Source organism: Pocillopora verrucosa, chromosome 1, assembly GCF_036669915.1.
Source record: "Pocillopora verrucosa isolate sample1 chromosome 1, ASM3666991v2, whole genome shotgun sequence".
NCBI classification, from domain to species: domain Eukaryota; kingdom Metazoa; phylum Cnidaria; class Anthozoa; order Scleractinia; family Pocilloporidae; genus Pocillopora; species Pocillopora verrucosa.
The window spans coordinates 15,982,336-16,006,568 of NC_089312.1; the positions used below are offsets into that span (position 1 = coordinate 15,982,336).

General features: G+C 37.7%; 3 protein-coding genes and 3 pseudogenes across 4 annotated transcripts; all 6 read right to left on the reverse strand.

Moving 5' to 3' along the window:
- Positions 1-959: 959 nt before the first annotated feature.
- Positions 960-2,818, reverse strand: LOC131789241 (QRFP-like peptide receptor; annotated as a pseudogene).
- Positions 2,819-5,496: 2,678 nt separating this feature from the next.
- On the reverse strand, positions 5,497-7,957 carry LOC131789251 (QRFP-like peptide receptor). 2 transcript variants are annotated; one of them, XM_066160026.1, is made up of 2 exons: positions 7,874-7,957; positions 5,497-6,774 (listed from the first exon to the last, which is right to left on the reverse strand). In XM_066160026.1, exon 2 carries the CDS (start codon positions 6,600-6,602, stop codon positions 5,619-5,621), a length of 984 nt encoding a protein of 327 aa, XP_066016123.1. In that variant the 5' UTR covers positions 6,603-6,774; positions 7,874-7,957; the 3' UTR covers positions 5,497-5,618. The 2 variants fall into 2 exon arrangements, with proteins under 2 accessions (XP_066016123.1, XP_066016120.1); XM_066160023.1 differs by lacking the exon at positions 7,874-7,957 and adding an exon at positions 6,935-7,029.
- A 5,772-nt stretch (positions 7,958-13,729) lies between these two features.
- On the reverse strand, positions 13,730-14,748 carry LOC131789243 (galanin receptor 2a-like; annotated as a pseudogene).
- A 318-nt stretch (positions 14,749-15,066) lies between these two features.
- LOC131789244 (QRFP-like peptide receptor) lies at positions 15,067-16,050 on the reverse strand. Its single transcript, XM_059106318.2, has one exon. The coding sequence runs from the start codon at positions 16,048-16,050 to the stop codon at positions 15,067-15,069; it is 984 nt and encodes a 327-aa protein (XP_058962301.2).
- Positions 16,051-18,444: 2,394 nt separating this feature from the next.
- Positions 18,445-19,344, reverse strand: LOC131789245 (galanin receptor 2b-like). Its single transcript, XM_059106319.2, has one exon. The coding sequence runs from the start codon at positions 19,342-19,344 to the stop codon at positions 18,445-18,447; it is 900 nt and encodes a 299-aa protein (XP_058962302.2).
- A 2,397-nt stretch (positions 19,345-21,741) lies between these two features.
- Positions 21,742-23,261, reverse strand: LOC131789246 (galanin receptor 2a-like; annotated as a pseudogene).
- Between the last annotated feature and the right edge of the window lie 972 nt (positions 23,262-24,233).

Genomic DNA, 24,233 nt, shown 5'->3' on the forward strand with positions numbered 1-24,233 from the left:
TCTGTTAAATACCATTGAAAAGTTGACATCAACTCTTTAAGAAAAAATTACAACTGTGTTTTATGCCAGTTTTTATATTTACATATCTTGGCTGCTAGATAGAGTGGTGCACCTGTCATTTTCTTGTTACTGAAAAAGGAATGAAATCAACTTTCATTAACATTTAACACCCGAATATTCATCCATGCATAAATAAATATTTGTAACTTTTCTTTACTTACTATTTTTGAAAGTAAAAGCATTACAAACTTGGGTCAATTCGAGCTCCAGCAAGGGCTACCACTTGAGGGACATTATCTTTAGCGGACTCTAGGCTTGCTTCAGGCACGCCGACGCGGCTTATAGCGAATCCAAGGAGGCACAAAGCGGAGAGTCAAAATTCGTGGCCGACCGCCAGTGTAAATTTTGAGAAAATTTCGTCACACAAAAAGCAAACACAACCCTAAATAACTCCCTAAGGGAGAAAAATTCCAATTACTTTTCTTTCATTTAGTTCCGTTTGCTCGTTCCTAAAAATAACTCTTTACTTCTAACTAACGAACGAGAAATCTGGCAGCAAAGCATGGTTCATGATTTCCTGGATTATGACCATTTTAGCCCTATGATCTTGAAGAGTGACTAGCATCCGATGTCTTATTCAATATCACCTTCGAATCAAACTTTAAGGTCTCAGGAATAAAGTAAATGATCTCCGACTAAACAAGCTCGTGATTGTTGAACAAATTCTCCTCGTCAGCACCTCAGGAGATGAATAGAGAACAGTTTGGAGAATATGCATGCTGATGTTAGTGGGTAAGCGGTTAAAAAGCCGACACCTCATTAAATTATTCCTGTTCAGTGGCTTGTGAATCCGTTACTTGCATTGTTTCTTGTCTGTTGCGGAGAGGGTCCACACGAGGAAACGGAGTCCATCCTCTTTTTTTGAATAAACTTCGAGCATACTGCCTTATAGCTCCTCCTTAGACTCCCTATAATAATGGATCTAAGACCGTATTTAACAGAATCAAGAACTGAGACGCTCGTCATACCTAACGGCCATTAGTGAGATGGAAGTACATCATCGTGCGTGCGACCATGAAAGGTGACCAACATATAAGAAACGCTTTTGTAAGAGCTGCCAAGACCTTAGCCACTTTGAAATGCCGCTTATACCGTACGGAAGCTATGATGTTTGATGTATTTGATGCAAATCTTGAGCGTAAGGAAAGAAAAATTCTCTTTTGAACAACTATCATGTAGACAAGAGGTACAAGGAAAAAACAAAATGCGTGAATAGTGTGATAAATCTGTCGCGCTAAATTCCCGAACGTGATGTTCGTGCAGGAAACGGTTCTTGTGTCATCTGTTTGGGTTTGATAAGCATAAAGCAAAGGCGAAGCGACGACTACGCTAACTGACCAAACGGCTATAAACTTTCGTAGCATGTCTTCCCTCGCGACGAGTCTGACACTTGAAGGGTCTACCATAGCCTTCAGACGCTCAAAACTAATAAGACCAAGAGCCATTAGGGAGGTGGAACAACATGCTTCAATGGAATAGCTTTGTAATTTACAGGGTATTTCGCCGCCGACCCAGGTCCATAAGAACGCGATCAAGTCAAAAATATATTGCCGTAAATGCTACGTCTGCAATTGCTACGTTGGCGATGCAACACGTCAAAGGAGACTCTCGTTGTCGTTTTAGTTTGTAACACAGCCAAAGAACAAATGAGTACCCCACGATGGACGACAGGAAGATTAGGAAATAAACACATGTGAATGTGGCAATTATTGCCACGGGAAATCCTTCGCTTGTTGCTGTGTGTATAGTATTTAAGACCTCTTCAAATGTTGTGTTCAAAAAGCGTTTCTTACCTAGCCCACTGTCAGTGTGTGTTTCTATGATTGCCAGCGGTCGTTCTGAATCTTCTCCTATTTCAACCAAACCCGTTTGTATTACAATCTGTAAGCTTATAAAAATTCGCTTAGTCTTTTTGTTTTTGAGAAAAAAAAAAACAAGAAAAGCTAAATAGACTTGAACTTAAGATTCAAAGAGGACAAGGAATTATACAGAAAAACATCATGTGCTGGCCTTAGTTGTGGAAGAGCTATTCTGCAGTGTCTGGAAAAGGAAAATTTTTCTTTAACTACTAAGAAAATATCATCGATGCAATGAATACCTACAAGTCTGTCATGTTTATATCCGATGTATCCGTATTTCTTACCACCACAATCAGAGTTTTTGTCTCCTTACCAGCCTTTCAGGTATGAAAAGGTGGCTAAGAACAGCTAAGGCAACTGTTACAACAGGATAATTTGGAAAGTTTTATGTGTTTTGCTGACATGTAAATTGGATATCATCAATTAATTTCGAGGGAAATCTCCCCAGCCCTATGTCTTAAACCGATCAGAGCCTGACGACAAGCATTCTTAATCCTTTCTTTACATACGAGGTGCCAAATCTGAATACAGGAGTTATGCGTGATGTAATAGAACAGCAAAGAATAGTGTTGTCTGCAAACTGAAGTAAATCTGCGGGGCAGTGAACCCATCTCCCGTAGTTATACGAGCTATTTGCCGTCCACCGTTTTTACGCCGTAGATTTGCAGCAAAGGAGTGCAGACCAGTAAGCTTAATCCCCAAATTATTACTGGTTTAAGGTATTCCCTGTCGAACCAGCCTCTTGCTCTGGTACTAAATGGGTCTGTGATAGCTTTTAATCTTTGGTAACTAATAGTTACAAGTGTCATGATGGAAGTCGTATAGCTCGCCTCCACAAAGAATCCTTGAAGCTTACAAGTGTTGTTTCCACCTACCCAGCGCCACAAATATCCGGTCATGTTAAATAAAAAAGGAAGAGTAACGAGGAGATCCGCTGGGGGACACTAAGTTAAAATACATCAGCATTCTAAGAATCATAAACGGGGACTGGCACGAAAAAAGGTAAGAGAAAGAGCTGCAAGTGTCTTTGATTTGAGTTGACGATATGCGAGTTGCACATTGGAATTACGTTCGCTCGAAGAGAGCGGAATATCTTTCGTTATTCGATCATGTTAAATACGAAAAGTAGAGTAACTAGGAGATCCACCCTCGCTAAATTCACCAACAACCACAAAAAAGGGGAATGCCTTCTTCTTAAAATCTTGTACTAAGTTAACAAAACCCATGGGTTACCAACCGTTGATAAAATGAAAACTGAGATGTAAATTACAATAAACAATACCGAAGCAGGCGCTGCGACATTGTCACTTATCACCATTTTGGCTTGGGTAAATTATCCTTTTTATCAATATCCCGAACAGTTTAAAGCTGAATATTCACACCTCTCTGTCCTTGACAGAGGCAGTTTCTAGTCGTCACAGAACTAATCAAAGTACAACGGTGTTATGCTAAGACTACTTTGGTTTTTATATTTTCTTTCCCCAGCTTCAAATGCATTTATGTCTATTTTTCTCCGTTTATCCCCTTTTTTTTCTCCAACGACAGCTGCATATTTAGGGTACATGAAGGTATACGAACAGCGTAAGAATATCTCATTGCTTACTAAATGTTATGTTTGAAAACACCGCACAAATTGTTGGAAGCACGTGTACTACTATGCAGACCCAAATACCGCTTAAAAATTATTAATCTTCTAGTTTCAAGAAGAAATTTGATTTTGATGTCATTCGAAATGCCTTAAGAAATACACAAATTTTCAACAGTATTTTCCTGACTGACGTAAAAAGTATTGCTCAAGAAGATTCCATTTGATACCAGAATGATTCCATAAGGCTGTAGTTCCAGACCAAATCTATGTCAAATTGCAAAGGGTTTTCATATTTTCATACCTCTGTTATAATAAAAAAACCATGGTAGTTCTTCATTTCGGGCTTAATGATTAATGGATAAGACTGCCACAGCTTCTATATGAACTAAGGCCAATGCGGTTCAGTTCTAGCTGAGTGTGTCCTTTTTTGATAACAATTTTAAAGGGGGTTTGCGATTGAAGAGGGTGGCTTATGACGCAGCGTTTTTCAGTAATAATTCCGCTTAAGTTTAATGTGTTGTAACCCGTCGTCACATATGAAAAGCGAAACAGTCTGTGGATCAATTACTATGGACAATTACGAAGAAAGATCCTTGAATTAAGGTCAAATTAAGGATCGGAATATTAAGAAGCCAACGTGCTTCGCTCTCGATATGAAATCCGTTCAGAATGGAGATCTGACTCGAGAAATTACATCTTGAGGATAAAAGCGTTAAAGAAATAAGAAAGTGGGCCAGTGAAAGCTCTACCATCCAGAAATCTTTCTAGTAAATTCTTACTGTGCCTTCGTAAATAAGCACGAGTGGCAATACCGTCTAAGTTTATGTGTAGTTCTGTATATAGTTCAGTTCAAATACAGTACTATTTTGGGGGCTAATTGGGCCGTTCTGAAAAGGAGTTGTTTTGGCCCCGGTGAGATGGGCAGAAATAGCTAAAACTATGATATAAGGAGGCTGTTATGGAGAAATGAGGGGTAGTTTTGGCTTTTAAAGAGGTCGAAATTAGTGTAGTGTAAAGGCTCAATCGGCATCATAGGGTCTGAAACTACACCCTTGATATTAGCTGTTTTGGACATAAATTATGTAAAACTGCCTTATGAAAAGGACTAAGCCTGCTATGCAGGCGTCTTATAAGTGCGAGCTAACGTTATAAGCTCGCGATCGTTTAATCGACCGGCCATGTTTGATTTGGAGTTAGAGTGGACGGTGGGGGCAGGGGGCAGGGGAAGGGCGAGAAGACGCCTACCCGAAGAGGCTGTTGAAAAGAAAAACACCCCCTGATTAGTTACGCGTCAATGCATAATAATAATTACTCCTATCTCACTTATCAGTATATGAGAGAGAGCGTCATGGTTCCAACTGACGATATAAGAAGCCATGAAAAGATAGATTTCATAAAAGTGTGTGACAAGCATTCTGCTTGGTACTAAAAGGTTACTTTAAATTATCACTTTAGCTTGAAAGAGTAGTTATGCAGAGTCTCACAACCATCGCTTGTGGAAATGCCATGCCATGATGTAGCATGCAGTCGAACAGAGGCTGAATGGAAATATAATTTCGTATTGTAACATGTCCTTCACAAGATGTCAAAAATATTGGTCATCAGTGTCGACAGAAACTTTATTTTGGTGATGTTACACCATGTCAAATTTACTTTTCACATGCTATAATTGCTCTTTTTTTTCCTTGCTAAACTAGGCATACTTTGAACTTACGAAATTCATAATGGAGCAAAGTGCCGAACACTAAAAAATCGCCACACAAAAAGCAAACACAACCCTTAATAACTCCCTAAGGGAAAAATTCTATAGACTTTTATTTCATTGAGTTACGTTCTGCTCGTTCTTAAAAATAATTCTTTACTTCTAACTAACGAACAAGAAATCTGGCAGCAAAGCATGGTTCATGATTTCCTGGATTATGACCATTTTAACCAATGATCTTCAATAGTGAATTCAAATTCGAATTAAACTTTAAGGTCTCCCGAGTAAAGGAAATGATTACCAACTAAAGAAGCTCATAATTGTTAAACAAATTCTCCTTGTCGGCATCTCAGGAGATGAATGGAGAACAGTTTGGAGAATATGCACACTAATGTGAGTGGGTAAGTGGTTAAGCAGCTAACACCTCCATCGATTGTGAATCCTTTACTTGCATTGTTTCTTGTCGGCCGCGGAGAGGGTCCACACGAGGAAACGGAGTCCATCCTGTTTTCTTGAATAAACTTCGAGCATACCGCCTCATAGCTTCTCCGTAGACTCCGTATAATATTGGATCTAAGACTGTATTTAACAGAATCAATAACTGAGACGCTCGCCATACGTAACCACCATTAGTGAGATGGAAGTACATCATAGTGCGTGTGACCATGAAAGGTGACCAACACGTTACAAACGCTGTTGTAAGAGCTGCTAAGACCTTGGCCACTTTGTAATGCCGCTTATAGCGCATGGAAGCTATGATGTTTGATGTATTTGATGCAACGCTTGAGCTTAAGGAAAGAAAAATTCTCTTCTGAACAACTATCATGTAGACAAGAGGTACAAGGAAAAAACAAAATGCGTGAATAGTGTAATAGATCTGTCGCGCTATATCCCCGAACATGCTATTCGTGCAGGAAACGGTTCCTGTGTCATCTGTGTGGGTTTGATAAGCATAAAGCAAAGGCGAAGCGACGACTGCGCTAACTGACCAAACGGCTATTAACTTTCGTAGCATGTTTTCCTTTGTGATGAGTCTGACACTTAAAGGGTCTACCACAGCCTTCAGACGCTCAAAACTGATAAGAACAAGAGTCAGTATGGAGGTGGAATAGCATGCTTCAATGGAAAAGCTTTGTAATTTACAGGATATCTCGCCGCCTACCCAGGTCCATAAGAATGTTACCAAGTCAAACATGGACAGTACCGTAAATGCTACGTCTGCAATTGCTAAGTTGGCGATACAACACGTCAAAGAAGACTCTCGTTGTCGTTTTAGTTTGTAACACAGCCAAAGAACGAATGAGTTCCCCACGATAGACGACAGGAAGATTAGGAAATAAACGCATATGAATGTGGCAACTATTACTAAGGGAAATCCGTCGCTTGTTGCCATGTGTAGTATTCAGGACCTCCTCAAATGTTGTCTTAAAAAGCGTTTCTTGCCCTGCTCAGAGTCAATGTGTGTTTCTGTGATTGCCAACGACCGTTCTGAATCTTCTCTTATGTCAACCAAACCTGTTTGTATTACAAGCTGTCAACTTATTAAGATTCGTTTAGTCTTGTTCCTGAAAAAAAAGAGAGAGGAAAATAGACTTGGATTTAAGATTCAAAGAGAGATAAGAAATGTGCTGGCCTTAGTTGTGGCCGAACTATTCTGCCGTGTCTGGAAAAGGAAATTTTTTTTTTTTTTAACTACTAAGAAAATATCGTCAATGCAATGAGTACCTGCAAGTCTGTCATGTATATATCCGATGTATCCGTATTTCTTACAACCACAATTAGAGCTGTTGTCTCCTTACCAGCCTTTCAAGTGTAAAAAGGTGGCTGAGAACAATTGTGAAAAAGGCGGTAACATATTCTGGCCGAAAAAAGAATGATCAAATCGACGCTTTATGCAAACACAACTGAGAGGGAAATTAACTTGGAAGGAAATTTTGCATAATTTATGCGGGTATCTCTAATTATAACCAAACAAGGTTTAAAGTTATTAACAAAGGAGCTTCTAAAATTTGCCTGGGTTGGATCTCTTTTTAAAAAGTCCGTAACCTCCTTTGTTTGTTTGTTTTTGTCTTGTGTGTGGTTTACGTAGAATGGAACATATCTAGCTTGATTTATGGGATCAACAGGAAGCATTAGGAAAGTTTCTTTACTTTACGAAGCAGCTGTTACAACAGGAGAATTTAGAAAGTTTATGTGTTTTGCGGACATGTAAATTGGACGTCATCAATTAATTTCAAGGGAAATCTTCCCAGCTTATCTCTTAAACCGAATAGAGCCTGACGATAAGCATTCTTAGTCCTTGCTTTACATACGAGGTGCCAAATCTGAATACAACAGATATGCATGATTTAGTAGAACCGCAAAGAATAGTGTTGTATGCAAACTGTAGTAAATCTGCGAGGCAAAGACTCCATCTCCCTAAAACCTAACCCTAAGCAATTACGCCGTAGATTTGCAGCAAAGAAGTGCAGACCAGTAAGCTTAATCCCCAAATTATTACTGGTTTAAGGTATTCCTTGTTGAACCGCGTCTTGCTCTGGTACTAAATGGATCTGTGGTAGCTTTTAATCTTTGGTAACTTATAGTTTCAAGTGTCATGATGGAAGTCGTATAGTTCGCCTCAACAAAGAATCCTTGAAGCTTACAGGTGTATTTTCTACCTACCCAGCGCCATAAATATCCGATCATGTTAAATACGGAAAGAAGAGTAAACAGGAGATCCGCCGTCGCTAAATTCAAGATACCGCGTATAAATTATTATCCTTCTAGTTTCCAGGAAAAATTTGATTTTGATGTCTTTTGAAATGCCTTAAGACATACACAAATGTTCAAATGTGTGACTGATGTCAAAAGCGTCAATTTAATCCCCAAAATTAAACTTTAGATTAGAATAAAATCTGTCAGATACCAATGAAAAGTTGACATCGACTCTTTAAGAAAATTTAAAATGTGTTTTGTGCCATTTTTATATTTACATATCTTGGCTGCTAGATGCTAAGATTTAAATAAAATGATGCACCTGTCGTTTTCTTGTTACTAAATAAGAAATGAAAATAAACTTTCATTAACGTTAACGCCCGAGTATTCATCGATGCAGAGATAAATATTTATAAATTTTCTTCAATCACTTTATTTGAAAGTAAAAGCATTACAAATTCAATTTGGTAAAAATTGTTTTCTTTCAGCTTCTTCAGCGGTTTTAAAATCTGATCTCAAGAAGATTCCATTTGATACCAGAATGATTCCATAAGGCTGTAGTTCCTGACCAAATCTATGTCAAATTGCTAAGGGTTAAAATTGTTCATAAAATAATGCATCTGTTATAACAAAAAAAAAAACTCCGGATAGTTCTCTATTTTGGGCCTAATGATTAATGGATAAGACTGCTATAGCCTCAAGGTGAATGTAGGCCCATGCAGTTGAGTTCTAACTGTTTCTCTTTTGATAATAATTTTGAAGGGCGTTTGCAATTTCAGGGGGTGGCTTATAACGCAGCGTTTTTTAGTAATAATTCCTCTTATTAAATTAAGGATTGGAATATAAAGAAGCTAACGTGCTTCTCCGTCGGTACAATTTTACTATCTTTGAAAGGAGTAGCATGACTGTTGTGATCGATAAACACTTTAAAATGGCGCGACTTCATTTTCTTTACCCGTCAGGAAGGACCGCACACAGCGTTATCATTATCCTATAATCCACTCATATTTAGCTTCCCACGTTGGGTAGGTAGACTCTGAAGATGGTTTTGCTTTTTGAAATGTTTATCGTACTGTTTATCAAGATTGTAGCATCTCGTCATGCTATGTACTCCCTTACAAAACATCAGTTTAAAAATGACGAATAAGCAAACATTGGAGCACAAGTTGCCAAGCTGACCAAGTGAAATATAATATGTAACTATTATTACCAACATTTCTTCTCCTCTTTAAGAAAACTTAAAAATGATACTTAAAAGAACTTGATAGGAACTCTGCGATTTTAGCGGTTGGGATTACAGTTTTGTACGTTCAGTTTAAGAACTCCTGACCTCCTGATGTCAGCTTTCAGACCACCCACCAATTTGATCACAGCTGGCGATATACAGCACATTTATGAGGGATGCATGCGCTTCCCGTCGACCCGTACCAGTAAATGTATTTATAAAATCTCTTTTCATTATATCCTTTGTATAACGCTTGCCTTTCCAACTTTTTTCTATCCACTGTGTGAGAAGGCGTTTTATCTTTAACTGGTGTAATAACTCTTCATTTACTAGGAAATCAATAAATTCGATGGTACAACTTTGTAAGGGTATATATTATTTACTGATATTCACTTGATACCTGTGATAAAATGAAATTACCATAACTTCTGTGACTTCCGCTAACTTTTGCATTACATTTGGTTTTTACCATCTTAACTCATTTGTATTCAATTACGGTATAATATTGGATTTTCGTAGGAAAAAAACACGTTTTTTTTTTCTACGAAACGCTGAGGTACCTTTTCTTATCACAAAATTTACATATATATAAATCTATACTTCAGACAAGTCACTTCTCCATCTTAGTCTGTTTTGTTTATCTGTTTTTGTTAATTTATTCTTCTCATACAAAATATACTACATCAGTAGTATATTTGGGTTGCAAGCCAAATGCGATGCTTCTCTTTCCTTTTTCCAATATGAAACAAAAAATAGGTCGAATATCGGAATAGACGTTAACTTGGCTGGATTAAGAAACACACATTTCTAACAAAATGAAAGTTTGCCCAAATATTTGAGAGGTAGCGAGCATGGTAATTCGATCGAAATATCTTAAAGAACTTTTCATTCAATGCCAATTGCCTTTCATTCCTTTTCCTCTCTTAAAGATGTTTTGTCTTGTCAACTTTTTATTCCCACAAGTAGAAGGAATCAAATGGACTTGCAGAGGTTCCTTGCACAAAATTAATTCCAAAAAATGTTGGTATGTACTTAACGGATTACAAATGCGACAGTGTGATTTTAATCGTTATACTAACAGGAAAATTCTTTTATATTTCTTTGTTCCTTTCTTCTTGTGTCCGGTTTTAACGAAACACACTCGCTACGATTCGTGTAGATCATGGAACACTCCTTCGTGGCTACCACGGGCTCATGCCTTGTGTCTCACATATTAAGTTCTCAACTATACATTTCACTCTCTTGTATTTTTACAGAGAGATATCACTTACCGCTATTTTGGCTCGGGTAAAATATTCCTTTTATCAATATCCCCAACAGTTTAAAGCTGACTTTTCACACCTCTTTGTCCCTGTTTACCGAGGCAGATTCTATTAAGGCGTCACAGAACTAATCAAAGTACAATGGTGTTATGCCAAAACTGCTTTTGGTTATTCTATCTTCTTTCCTTCGGTTCAAATGTATATATTTTATTTATCGTTGTTTACCACCTTTTTTAGGTTCTCCATCGACAGCTGTATATTTAGGGTACAATAGGTCTCTATGAAGAGCGTAGGAATATATCACGGCATACTAAATGTTATGTTTGAAAGCACATTACAAACTGTTGGAAGTCATTGTATTACTATCCAAACTATGATACCGCTTATAAATTTTTTAACCTTCTAGTTTCCAGAAGAAATTTAGTTTTGATGTCATACGAAATGCCCTAAGAAATACAAAAATATTCAACAGTATTTCTGTTACTGATGTAAAAAGCGTAACTTTAATCCCCAAACTTTTACTTAAGATTAAAATAAAATTGAAAAGTTGACATCAACTCTTTAAGAAAATTAAAAACGCGATTTGTGCCACTTTTTATATTTACATATCTTGGGTTCTACATGCTAAAATTTAAATAGAATATTGCACCTGTCATTTTCTTGTTACAGAAGAAAGAATGAAAATAAACTTTCATTAACGTTATACGCCCGAGTATTCATCGATGTATAAATAAATATTTACAACTTTTCTTTAATTACTTTATTTAAAGTAAAAGTACTACAAATTCAGTTTGGAGAAAATTGTTTTCTTTCAGCTTCCTCAGCGGTTTTTAAATCTGATCTCCAGAAGATTCCATTTGATGCCAGAATGATTCCATAACGCTGTAGTTCCTGACCAAATCTATATCAAATTGTTAAGGGCTTTTGTAAAATATTATATCTTTTGTAACAAAAAGAAACGAGTAGTTCTTCATTTTGGGCTCAATGATTAATGGATAAGACTGATATAGCTTCTATATGAACTAAGGCCCATGCGGTTCAGATGTAACTTTTCACCTTTTGATAACAATTTTGAAGGGCGTTCGCAGGGGGTGGCTTATAACGCTTCGTTTTTAAGTAATAATTCCGCTAAAGTTTAATTTGTTGTTAACCGTGTCACATATGAAAAGCGAGACGTTTGTGGATAAATTATCGTGGACAATTACGAAGGAAGATGCCAATTGAATTAAGGTCAAGTTAAGGAATATTGAAATATCAAGAAGCCAACGTGCTTTGCTCTCGATATGAAATCCGCTCAGAATGGAGATCTGACACGAGAAATTACATCTTGAGGATAAAAGCGTCAAAGCAATAGGAGAGTGGGCCAGTGAAAGCTCCACCATTTAGAGATCTTTCTGGCAAATACTTGTATATATACAAATATTGTGCCCTCGTAAAGAGGCACGAGTGGCAATACCGTCTAAGCTTATGTGTGGTTCTGTATATAGTTCAGTTCAAATACAGTACTATTTTTTGGGCTAATTCGGCTCTTTTGGAAAGGAGTTGTTTTAGCCCCGGTGAGATGGGCAGAAATAACCAAAACTTCGACATAAGGGGGCTGTTATGGAGAAATGAGGAGTAGTGTGGGGTCTTTTCACTTTTAAAGAGGAAGAGCTGTTTTGGACATAAATTATGTAAAACTACTCTATGAAAAGGACTTACCCTGCTGTGCAGGCGTCTTATTAGTGCGAGTTAACGTTATAAGCTCGCGATCGTTTAATTAACCGGCCATGTTTGATTGGAGTTAGAGTCGACGGTGGGAGTAGGGGGCGGGGGAAGGGCGAGAAGAGGCCCGCTCGAAGAGGCCGTTGGAAAGCATCCCCGTGTAATACCTGAGTATTTGCGCGTCACTGCATTTCCGGAAATGAGTAGGCAACCAATCAAAATGAGTTAAATTAAAAACCGGAACCATTGTCATCCGACAAAAACAAACACACGTAGAGCCGGTGAGTGAAACGGTGAAACAGTTTTTTGTTCAGCCAGAAAAGAATTGGCTTCGACAATACCTCCTCCGCGGTCACAAATATGAGCTGATATTTGCTGCACTCCATATTTTCCAAACGAAATTCTTTGAGTATGGCTGCCGTTAATCTATTTGACAATTTTTCTTTTTTCTTCCATTTGATCGTAAACGATACTTTAAGGCAACAAAAAACTGTACTCGAAGGTTTACCTGCAATAATATTTGTTCCAAAACGTTCTCTGCTGACGCAAATACGAGTTGGTATTTGCCGTACTCTGTATCCTCCAAATGACAATCCGTGAGCGTAGCTACCGTTAATCCGATGCTTATTCCATTTGATCATTAGGAATCCATTGAAGCCGACAAACGACAACTACGCCCGAAGGTTTCACGTCATAATTTCTTTCATATGAACCAACAAAGGCCAGTTGGCAACACGGCCAGTAACTCCTTACCAGACACCGGTATAGAAATTGCTTCTTGTTGTTGCAATTTTAATGCGCGAGACAAATTAAATTCCCAGAGACACTTAAGTGCAAATGCAAATGCGAGTGAACATTAAATTTCTTAAATCAGTTTTAAAACTGACCCCATACTTTTGTTTCAGACGTATTATTACATCTTTCCCTTTGTTCTACACTGATCTATTAATCTTATGTTCGAAGTAAACCTTCATTTGTAGGGTTGTCCATAACTAATAACCTTCGTGTTCCCGCCCCTCCGTAGAAAATAGGTATCGCCTTTTTCAAGCTATAAGATATCAAAATGATTCGCGATAGCAATTATGAAATACGATCTATTTACCATACTTTTTCCAGGGCTTTTCCACTTATAAGTACAATACACCTTTTTTGAAAATGACACTCAATTGCAGACATATATACAATCCACCTTTCTAAATTAACATTTACTTGCGGATACATATGCCATCTACGTCTCCAAAATTGAAGCGGCAATGTACAAGTGTGTATATTTGTATCTAAATATGAATATACATTACGATTTTATCTGAAAGTCATTATAATACAACAGAATGTTTCCAGACACATTTGTTGCATTGTTGCTGGATCATAAGAACTAAAAGGAATAAGTGTCATTGTCTGAGAGAATCACAACTATAAAAAGTTCACGGGTCAAAGCAAAGTTTTGCGTCACCACATTTTCTGTTCACTTGCTTCAAAAATTGGTAGATTGTTAAACCTATACTATAAATTGGTGGTAGATTGTTGCTCCAAGCTTTCAATTAAAGGGAACTCAATGACTTAATCGTTAAGCTAAACCCTAATTTTTGCCGCACTATTCTGTTGGTAAAGAGAAATTTTCTAAGGAGGCGTTTAACATATACGATCATTATTCAAAAAAATATTTTCCTGAAAGCAAAGCCGAATCGATGGTAATGGTTTTTCTTCCGATGTAACTTTTGTCTCCTCGTTAAGTTTTACGAGAATGTGGCAGGTGTTACCCGTACATCTCATGAGAAGCCTTTCTGTTGATTGCATCAAAGGAATCGTCGCACCATAGAATTCAAATTTTCTCCATAATAGCCGTATAATAAAAAATTTCATCGGTTGAGCCGCTCTTGAGACAAGGCGGTGGGACACTAAGTTAAAATGCATCGGCGATCTAAGAATCACGGAGACGGGCACGAAAAGAAGGCAAGAGATGGAGCTGCAAGTGTCTTTGCAACTTTCTTATGTCTTTGATTTGAGTTGATGATGTGTGAGTTGCACATTGGACTTACGTTCGCTCGAAGGGAGCGGAATATCTTTCGTTGCAATCATATACATAAATGGAATTATGAAAAAATAAAGTGTATTGCCTGTACGGTATAGTATATTTCCCTGCCAGTGCTTCCCCAAGAGGTGTTGGCGCAAATCAGTTTACCATCTTCATTAGTTTCGACCTTGTCAATACTTGCTGTGGGTGAGGAAATTACCAAGCACATACACCAGGTTAACACAAGTTTCATGTATTCCCTGTTGGAAAAGTTGTCGCTTCTAGAATTAAAAGGATCTGTGATAGCTTTGAGTCTTAGTTAATCTATAACTACAAGGGTTGTGATTGAAGTATTGTAGCTTGTGTCGACGAGAAATCCGTGAAGTTTGCAAATTGTGTCACCGCCGACCCAACGCCAACTGAAATCAATGGCGTGGAAAGGAGTGAGAAAAGTGAAAAGGAGATCTGCAGATGCTAAATTTGCCATGTACCACATCGGAGAAAACTGATTTAGGTTCAAGTTCCGATAACATGTCACCAAAACCCATATGTTTCCAATAAGTGAGATGATGAGAACAAAGCCGTAGAATATCAAAAATCCGATCACCATTAGAGAGAAATTGTCGTTGGATGCCATCTTTAATAATATAAATCACTGTTTCCTTATTTGGAATTTCTTGATCAATCTAATTTGCTTGATTTTTTGTCTAACCTCTGCTGTCTATCTCAAATTGGGTGTGGCCGGTGAAGTATACTGGAGAAATAACAAAGTGGCATTTTATGTTGATTGAGCTAATCTGATCGCGATCAAGATTGAAGCTTCCCCTCTAGTTTCTCAATTAATTAACTTTTCTGCTCTGTTCAACAAGCTAACGTTTGCTTCTGTTGGAAATAAGCCGTGTTAGTTTATAGGAACTTAAACATAGAGGGAATGCTGATGTTAGTTGGTGAGGGGTTAAACAGCCAACACCTCCATGGCTTGTGAATCCGTTACTTGTATTGTTTCTTGTCTGTCGCGGAGAGGGTTCACACGAGGAAACGGGGTCCATCCTGTTTTCTTTAATAAACTTCGAGCATACCGCCTCATAGCTTCTCCGTATACTCCGTATAATATTGGATCTAAGACCGTATTTAATAGAATCAATAACTGAGACGCTCGCCATACATAACCACCATTAGTGAGATGGAAGTACAACATCGTGCGTGTGACCATGAAAGGTGACCAACATATTACAAACGCTATTGTAAGAGCTGCCAAGACCTTGGCCACTTTGTAATGCCGCTTATAGCGCATGGAAGCTATGATGTTTGATGTATTTGATGCAACGCTTGAGCTTAAGGATAGAAAAATTCTCTTCTGAACAACTATCATGTAGACAAGAGGTACAAGGAAAAAACAAAATGCGTGAATAGTATAATAGATCTGTCGCGCTATATCCCCGAACATGCTATTCGTGCAGGAGACGGCTCCTGTGTCATCTGTTTGGGTTTGATAAGCATAAAGCAAAGGCGAAGCGACGACTGCGCTAACTGACCAAACGGCTATTAACTTTCGTAGCATGTTTTTCCTTGTGATGAGTCTGACACTTAAAGGGTCTACCACAGCCTTCAGACGCTCAAAACTGATAAGAACAAGAGTCATTATGGAGGTGGAGTAGCATGCTTCAATGGAAAAGCTTTGTAGTTTACAGGATATCTCGCCGCCTACCCAGGTCCACAAGAATACTATCAAGTCGAAAATAGTCAGTACTGTAAATGCCACGTCTGCAATTGCTAAGTTGGCGATACAACATGTCAAAGAAGACTCTCGTTGTCGTTTTAGTTTGTTATAGAGCCAAAGTACAAATGAGTTCCCCACGATTGACGCCAGGAAGATTAGAAAATAAACACATGTGAATGTGGCTACTATTGCTATGGGAAATCCGTCGCTTGTTGCCATTTGTAGTATTCTGGCCCTCTTCAAATGTTGTGTCAACAAGCGTTTCTTTCCTAGCTCAGAGTCAATGTGTGTTTCTGTGATTGCCAACGACCGTTCTGAATCTTCTCTTATGTCAACCAAACCTGTTTGTATTACAAGCTATCAACTTATTAAAATTCGCATGGTCTTTTTGTTCCTGAAAAAAACAAGACGTAAATAGACTTGGGCCAGCCGCTTAGAAAAATTGCGAAAAAGGGCAGTAACATATTCTGCCAGAAAAAAGAATGATCAAATCGACGCTTTATGCAAACACAACCGAAAGGGAAATTAACTTGGAAGTAAATTTTGTCATAATCTATGCGGGTGTTAGAACGCAATATCTCTAACCAAACAAGGATTAAAGTTATTAACAAAAGAGCAACTAAAATTTGCCTGGGTTGGATCTTTTATTAAAAAGTCTGTAACGTCGCTTGTTTGTTGGGTTTATTTTTTCTAATGTTGTGGTTTTGAGCGGAATATATAGAGCTTAATTATGAGATCAACAGGAACCATTAGGAAAGTTTCATTACTTTGCGAAGCAGCTGTTACAACAGGAGAATTAAGAAAGTTTATGTGTTTTGCTGACATGTAAATTGGATGTTATCAATTAATTTCTATGGAAATCTCCCCGGCCCTATCTCTTAAAGTGATCAAAGCATGACGATAAGCAACCTTGATCCTTTCTTTACATAAGTGGTGCCAAGTCTGAATACAACAGATGTGTATGACATAATAGAATAATCGCTATTCTTAATCCAACATAATTATTTATTTATAAGCTATTTCCGCACTTTGTGAAAGTAATTGTGTGTAAGCCTATTCAAAAAGCCGTTGAATTCATTGCAAGCCCTCGGCGATTTCTAATTTCTAATTTTGGACAACTTTATAGAATAGTTGAAGCACTATTTGTAATATTTATTGCTCTGTTTATCAAAATTGTAGTATTTGGTCATGCTATGTACTCCTTTACAACACATCAGTTTAAAAATGATAAATAAGCAAACATTGGGGCACAAGCTACCAAGCTGACCAAGAGAAATATATTTTGTAACTATCATTACTACAACTTCTTCTTTTCTTTAATAAAACTTAAAAATGATGTGAAACAGAACTTAATATAAACCATTGCGCGCGATTCGAAAGTCGAGGTGATGTTAGCTTACAGACAACCCACCAATTTGATCGCAACTGGTGATACATGATTTATATCAACGTTTGGTAGAAATCTATATCAGTATGACTTATATCAAAGTTACGATAATTTTGCAGTTAAAATGTTTTTAATATTCACCAAATCCTTAACGACTAGATCCTGTTCGATTTAACGCCGTAAACGTTTCACAAAATTAAAATTTGCGATCCTCTCACAAATTCCAAATTTACGTTAGATCAAAAGGACCCTTAAATAATACTCCGGATTGGATTTCATTTTGAACTCTAATTAGTTAAAACTTTTAGGTTTTATTTTAATTAAATGGTTTTGCTATTCAACTATAGCTTTGAAAAGAACATTATCAAGTGATCAGAGGAATCGATCATTGAACTATATTTCTAATTATCGTATTTATTCCACTACAATATCTGTCTGACGAGGGCGTCCTCTTTAATTCTTTAACTTATGTATACTTAGCTCTGCTACCACAGCATTGAGCACTTTATGCCAAGGTAGACTCTACCCCCACATTTATTTATTTATTTATTATTTATATATGTACATATATATATTGTAGACAAGTCACTTCTTCCGGCGGAACTTGCTCCGTCTTATTCTGCTTTGTTTATCTGTTTTTGTTAATTTATCTTTCGGGTACAAAATATACTACATCCGTAGATGAAATTGTTGAGTTTTGCAAAGGGTTGCAAGCCAAATGTGGTGCTTATCTTTCCTTTTTTCAATATGAAACAAAAAATAGGTTAAATATCGGAATGGACGTTGATTTGGCTGGAGTAAGAAGCACACATTTTTAACAAAATGAAAGTTTGTCCAAATATTTGAGAGGTAGCAAATTGAAATATCTTAAAGAACTTTTCACTCAACGCCGGTTGCTTTTCTCTCCTTTTCCTCTCTTATTGATGGTGTGTCTCATTAACTTTTTATTCCCACAATTTGAGGGAATCAAGTGGACTTCCAGAGGTTCCTTCAGCTGAAAGGTAATCCCTGAGAATGTTGGTGTGTACTTTTCGTATTACAGATACGAAAGTCTAATTGAATCTTTGTTCCCTTCTTCTTTTGTCTGGCTTTAAAGAAAACACTCGCTACGATATCGTGTAGATCATGGAACACTCCTTCGTGGCTGCCACAGGCTCATGCCTTGTGTCCAACAGATTAAGTTCTCAAGTATACCTTTCACTCTATTCTTTTTTGATAGAGAGATGTCACTTGTTATCCCTGTTCTTGTAAAGAACTCTTCGCAGTAAAGACTTTAAGTCTCCGTCGTACAAACCGTACAACAAAGGATCCAATCCGGTATTAAGAAAGATTAAAAGTTGAGATGCCCTCCAAATGAGTCCTTTTGGTGCTAAACGAAAGTATATTAGCGTCCGATTGACCATGAAAGGTGACCAACAGATCACAAATGCTATAGTTAGTGCAGCAAGTGTCTTTGAAGCCTTTTTGTGCCGTCTCTGTGCTCGCGAAGTGAACAATTTGCTCGTTGGTGTAACACTTGTGCGAAGAGCGAGATGAATTCGGATTTGGGTAAAAATCATGTAAAACAACGGTACCGCAAAGAATAGTGCTGTATGCAAACTGTAGTAAATCTGCGGGATAATGACTCCATCTTTCGTAGTTACACAAGTAACGTTGCCGTCGACCGTTTTTACGTCGTAGATTTGCAGCAAAGGAGTGCAGACCAGTAAGCTTAATCCCCAAATTATTACTAGTTTAAGGTAGTCCTTGTCGAACCAGCCCCTTGCTCTGGTACTAAATGGATCTGTGGTAGCTTTTAATCTTTGGTAACTAATAGTTACAAGTGTAATGATGGAAGTCGTATAGCTCGCCTCCACAAAGAATCCTTGAAGCTTACAAGTGTTGTTTCCACCTACCCAGCGCCACAAATATCCGATCATGTTAAATACGGAAAGAAGAGTAAACAGGAGATCCGCCGTCGCTAAATTCACCAATAACCATATAAACGGGGAATGCCTTCTTTTTAAAGTCTTGTAGCAAGTTAGCAAAACGCATGTGTTACCAACCGTTGATAAAATGAAAACTGAGATGTAAATAACGATAAATAATACCGAAGCAGGCGCAGCAATATTATAACTTACCGCCATTTTGGCTTGCTGATAAAATACTTGAACCTTTTTTTTGAAGTAGTCCTTTTTATCAATACCTCGAACAATTTAAAGCTGACTTTTCACACCTCTCTGTCCTTGTTTACCGAGGCATTTTATGAGAGGCCACAGAATTAATGCTTTTGGTTTTTCTATTTTCTTTCCCCCGCTTCAAGTGCATTTATTTTTACTATTCGTTGTTTACCAGCTTTTTTTAAGTTCTCCAACGACAGCTGCATATTTAGGGTACAATAGGACTATATGAAGAGCGTAAGAATATATCATAGCATAGTAAATGTTATGTTTGAAAGCACCGTGCAAATTGTTGAAAGCCAGTTTATTACTATCCCAACCCAAGATACCGCTTATAAATTATCAACGTTCTAGTTTCCAGAAAAAAATTGATTTTGATGTCATTCAAAATGCCTTAAGAAATACACAAATTTTCAACAGTATTTTTCTGACTCTTGTAAAAAGCGTTACTTTAATCCCCAAAGGCTAATTTAAGATTAAAATAAAATCTGTCAGATACCAATGAAAAGTTGACATGAAATCTTTAAGAAAATTGAAAATGTGTTTCGTGCCAATTTTACATATCTTGGCCGCTAGAGGCTAAAATTTAAATAGAATGATTCACCTGTCATTTTTTTGTTACTGAAAAAGGAATGAAAATCAACTTTCATTAACGTTTTACGCCCGAATATTCATCGGTGCATAAATAAATGTTATTACTTCTCTGTAATTACTTTGTATAGGTAATCACATGATTTCGAGTGCAATTTGGAATAAGAAAGTGCGAGTAAATTTTTTCAGACTAACAAAAAGTGCATATTTTTTTCCAAACTGCACGAGAAAAATCATGCGATTACGTATTAACAATATACATGGAATAGTCGTTTGCGAGATTTAACCATGTTTGTTTTCAATTTCGGCGTAGAATCGCTCGAGCAGTGTTAAGCTGGATCGGCTCGTAATTTTGATTTCCTTGGCATTTCCCTTCTCTAGATACCAATTTTTCCAAACCGACAACCAAAAACAGTGTTTTCGTTGTTGGAGCTGTTTTTCAGCTGCTGTATTATTGTTGCGGTAGCGAAGAAAACCTACTGAAAACTCATTGTCTCGCCTGATAGGAGCTGTTTTGGACATAAATTATGTAAAACTGCCCTTTGAAAAGGACTTAGTCCGCAGTGCAGGCGTCTTATTAGTGCGAGCTAACGTTTTAAGTTCGCGATCGTTTATCTGACCGGTCATGTTTGATTTGGAGTTAGAGTGTACGGTGGGGGTAGGGGGTGGAGGAAGAGCGAGAAGATGCCTGCCCGAAGAGGCTGTTGAAGAATCAGTGTAGAAATTGCTTCTTTCTCTTCCGATTTTAATGGGGCGAGACAAATTAAATTCCGAGAGACACTTAAGTGAAAATGCAAATGCAATGAACGTTTAATTTCTTGAAATCAATTTCAAACCTGACTCCATACTTTTGTTGCAGACGTATTATTACATCTGTCCCTTTGTTCTACACTGATCTATCAATCTTTTATTCGAAGTAAACCTACACTTGTAGAGTTGTCCATATCCAATTATCTTCGTGTTCCGGCCCTTCCTTAGAAAATCGGCATCGCCTTTTTCAAGCTGTAAGATGTCAAAAGGATTCGCGATAGCAACTATGAAATACGAACCATCAGTCTGAAAGGTACTATACTTTTTCCAAGGCTTTTGCAGATATACGTACAAGGCACCTTCTTGAAAAAGGCCCTTAATTGCAGACATATATATACAATCTACCTTTCCAAACTGACATTCGCCTGCTAATACATAGCAATATACTTCTCCAAAAGTGAAGCGGCAATGTGCAAGTGTATAATTTGTATTTACAAAGGAATATGCATTACAATATTATCTGAAAGTTATAATACAACAGGATGCTTGCAAACACATTTGTTGCACTGTTGCTGGATCATAAGAGCTGAAAGGAAAGAATGTCATCGTCAGAGAGAATCACAAGTGTAAAAAGTTTACGGGTGTAAAGCAAAGTTTTGCCTCACCATATTTTCTTTTCAAATGCTTCAAAAACTGGTAGTATGTTGAACCTATATTGTGGATTTGTGAAGGGTTGTTTCTCTAAACTTTCAATTAAAGGAATCTCAATGACTTAATCGTTAAGTTGAACCCAAATTTTGCAGTACCATTTTGTCGATAATGAGAAATTTCGAAGAAGGCGTTTCACACTTACACGATTATTATCCAAAAACATATTTTCCTGAAAGCAAAGCCGAATCGATGGTAATGGTTTTCTTCCGATGTAACTTTTGTCTCCTCGTTCAGTTTTACAAGAATGTGGTAGGTGTTACCCGTACACCTCGTGAGAAGCCTAAGATGTTTTTACTGGGATGGAATCGGAGTTCAACCGTTCTGATGATTGCATCGAAGGAATCGTCGCACCTTAGACTTCAACTTTTCTCCATAATGGCCGTATTATAAAGGATCGAGTGCCACGTTCAGAAATATCATCAGTTGAGCCGCTCTCCAGACTAGGCCGGGTGACACTAAGTTAAAATACATCAGCAGTCTAGGAATCATAAACGGAGACTGGCTCGAAAAGAAGGCAAGAGATAGAGCTGGAAGTGTCTTTGCAACTTTTTTACGTCTTTGATTTGAGTTGCTGATATGCGAGATGCACATTGGAACAACGTTCGCTTGAAGAGAGCGGAATATCTTTCGTTGCGTTTCAATCATATAGATCAATGGAATTATTAAGAAAAGTATTGCGTGTACGGTGTAGTATATTTCCCTGTCAGTGCTTCCTCGTGGCCAAGAGGTGTTGGCGCAAATCAGTTTTCCATCCTCGTTGGTTTCGACCTTGTTAATACTTGCTGTGGGTAAGGAAATTACCAAGCACATACACCAGGTTAAAACAAGTTTCATGTATTCCCTGTTGGAAAAGTTGTCGCTTCTAGAATTAAAAGGATCTGTGATAGCTTTGAGTCTTAGGTAAGATATAACCACAAGGGTTGATTGAAGTATTGTAGCTCGTGTCGACGAGAAATCCGTGAAGTTTGCAAATTACGTCACCGCTGACCCAACACCAACTAAAATTAATGGCCTAGAAAGGAGTGAGAAAAGAGAAAAGGAGATCCGCAGATGTTAAATTTGCCACGTACCACATCGATCAGAGAAAACCGATTTCGGTACAAGTTTCGATAACATGTCACCAATATATGTTGTTTGCCGGCTTGGAGGTTCGTACGGTGAAAAACTGTTACCGAGCTCTTGATACACTCCAACGAGACACAAGGGGATTTAATGCGGCCTTTTCTCATTGAATTCCTTTAGTTTCTGTTGTGCAGTTTACGGTACAGATTTGGACATCTGTACAGTAAATTGAACGGACTTGGACTCGCCGAGAGCGTATATTTGTTGTAGACCTGAAATGAAAAATTCTCTCGTCCTTTCACTACGAACAAATTTTTTTGAGAAAATTCAGATATTAAATGAATGAAAGTTCCATCGATAAGTTCAACTGTAACCACATAACCGTTTAACTTTCTAGGTACTTCTTGTGAACGATTAAAATTAATTGCAGACGGTTTTTAGGCCGCTTGTCAACCAACTTATGACATTATTGCTTATACAAATTCATTCTGAAACCAATATTTCCAGCCGGAAAAACGAGATATATATATGAAAAATGGCAACGAAAGTAGGGATGTACTCGGCGACTCACGAAAGCGTTACCGTTGCCCGTGGGCACAGATAGGAAAATACGGACCGCGTAAAGAACCAATCAGATTGCAGGATTCGTTACCGTGCCCTTTGAAAAAAAGAAAAAGCCCATATGTTGCCCACAGGTGAGATGATGAGAATGAAGCCGTAAAATATCAAAATCCGATCTCCATTAGAGAGAAATAGTCGTTGGATGCCATCTCCGTTGGCGTAGTTCAGTATTTTCTTATTTCCTTTTCCTAATCAATCTAATTTGCTTGATTTTCTACCGAACCTCTGCTGTTTCTTTCAACTCGGTTGTGCCGGTGAAGTATACTGCAGAAATAACAAAGTGGCATTGTTCTTGAATTTGCTAATCTGGTCGCTGTGTCAGTTTATCCTTGCAAATTTGTCACTTTATATTGTTAAATATCAAGGTTATGGCTAATATCGTGGATAAACCACGATCAAGATTGAAGCTTACCCTCTAGTTTCTCAAATTAATTAATTTTTCTGCTCTGTTCAACAAGGTAACGTTTTGTTTTTTGGGAAATAAGCCGTGTTAGTTCATAGCCTCCGAAAGGACATCCCCAGCAGTCAAACGTTCACATTATAATCAATAATGTGACTACTTGTTATTTACCGTCTCGCCCCAGCGCTGATCATGTGGTGTTCAAGGCTGAGAAGATAACGATGGTTCGTGGTCTCCAAGTAATTTGAGGCAGCACTCTACTTATATTCTAGGTGAAACGAGCTGTCATGTCTCATTCACATTAATGAGACTATTAACAGCACTATATCAAGCAGGAAATGCTGCCATTAATCTTAGTTATTATTCCTTTGTAAAATAAATACAATATCGAAAGATATTTGTATTCTATTCGCGCGTTATTGTACTCTACCTTGTGAAGTTGAATGATAAATACTCCTATCACACCTATCGGTCAATGAGAGAGCGCGTTGTGGTTCCAACTGACGATATAAGAAGCCGTGAAAAGATAGATTTCATAAAAGTTTGTGACACGCATTCTTCTTGGATCTAAAAAGTTACTTTAAAATGTCATTTTGGCTTGAAAGAGTAGTTATGCGGAGTCTCACAACCATTGCTTGTGGAAATGCCTCGATGCATGCATGCAGTCGAAGAACACATGCTGACTCTTAATATAATTTCGTATTTTGACATGTCCTTCACA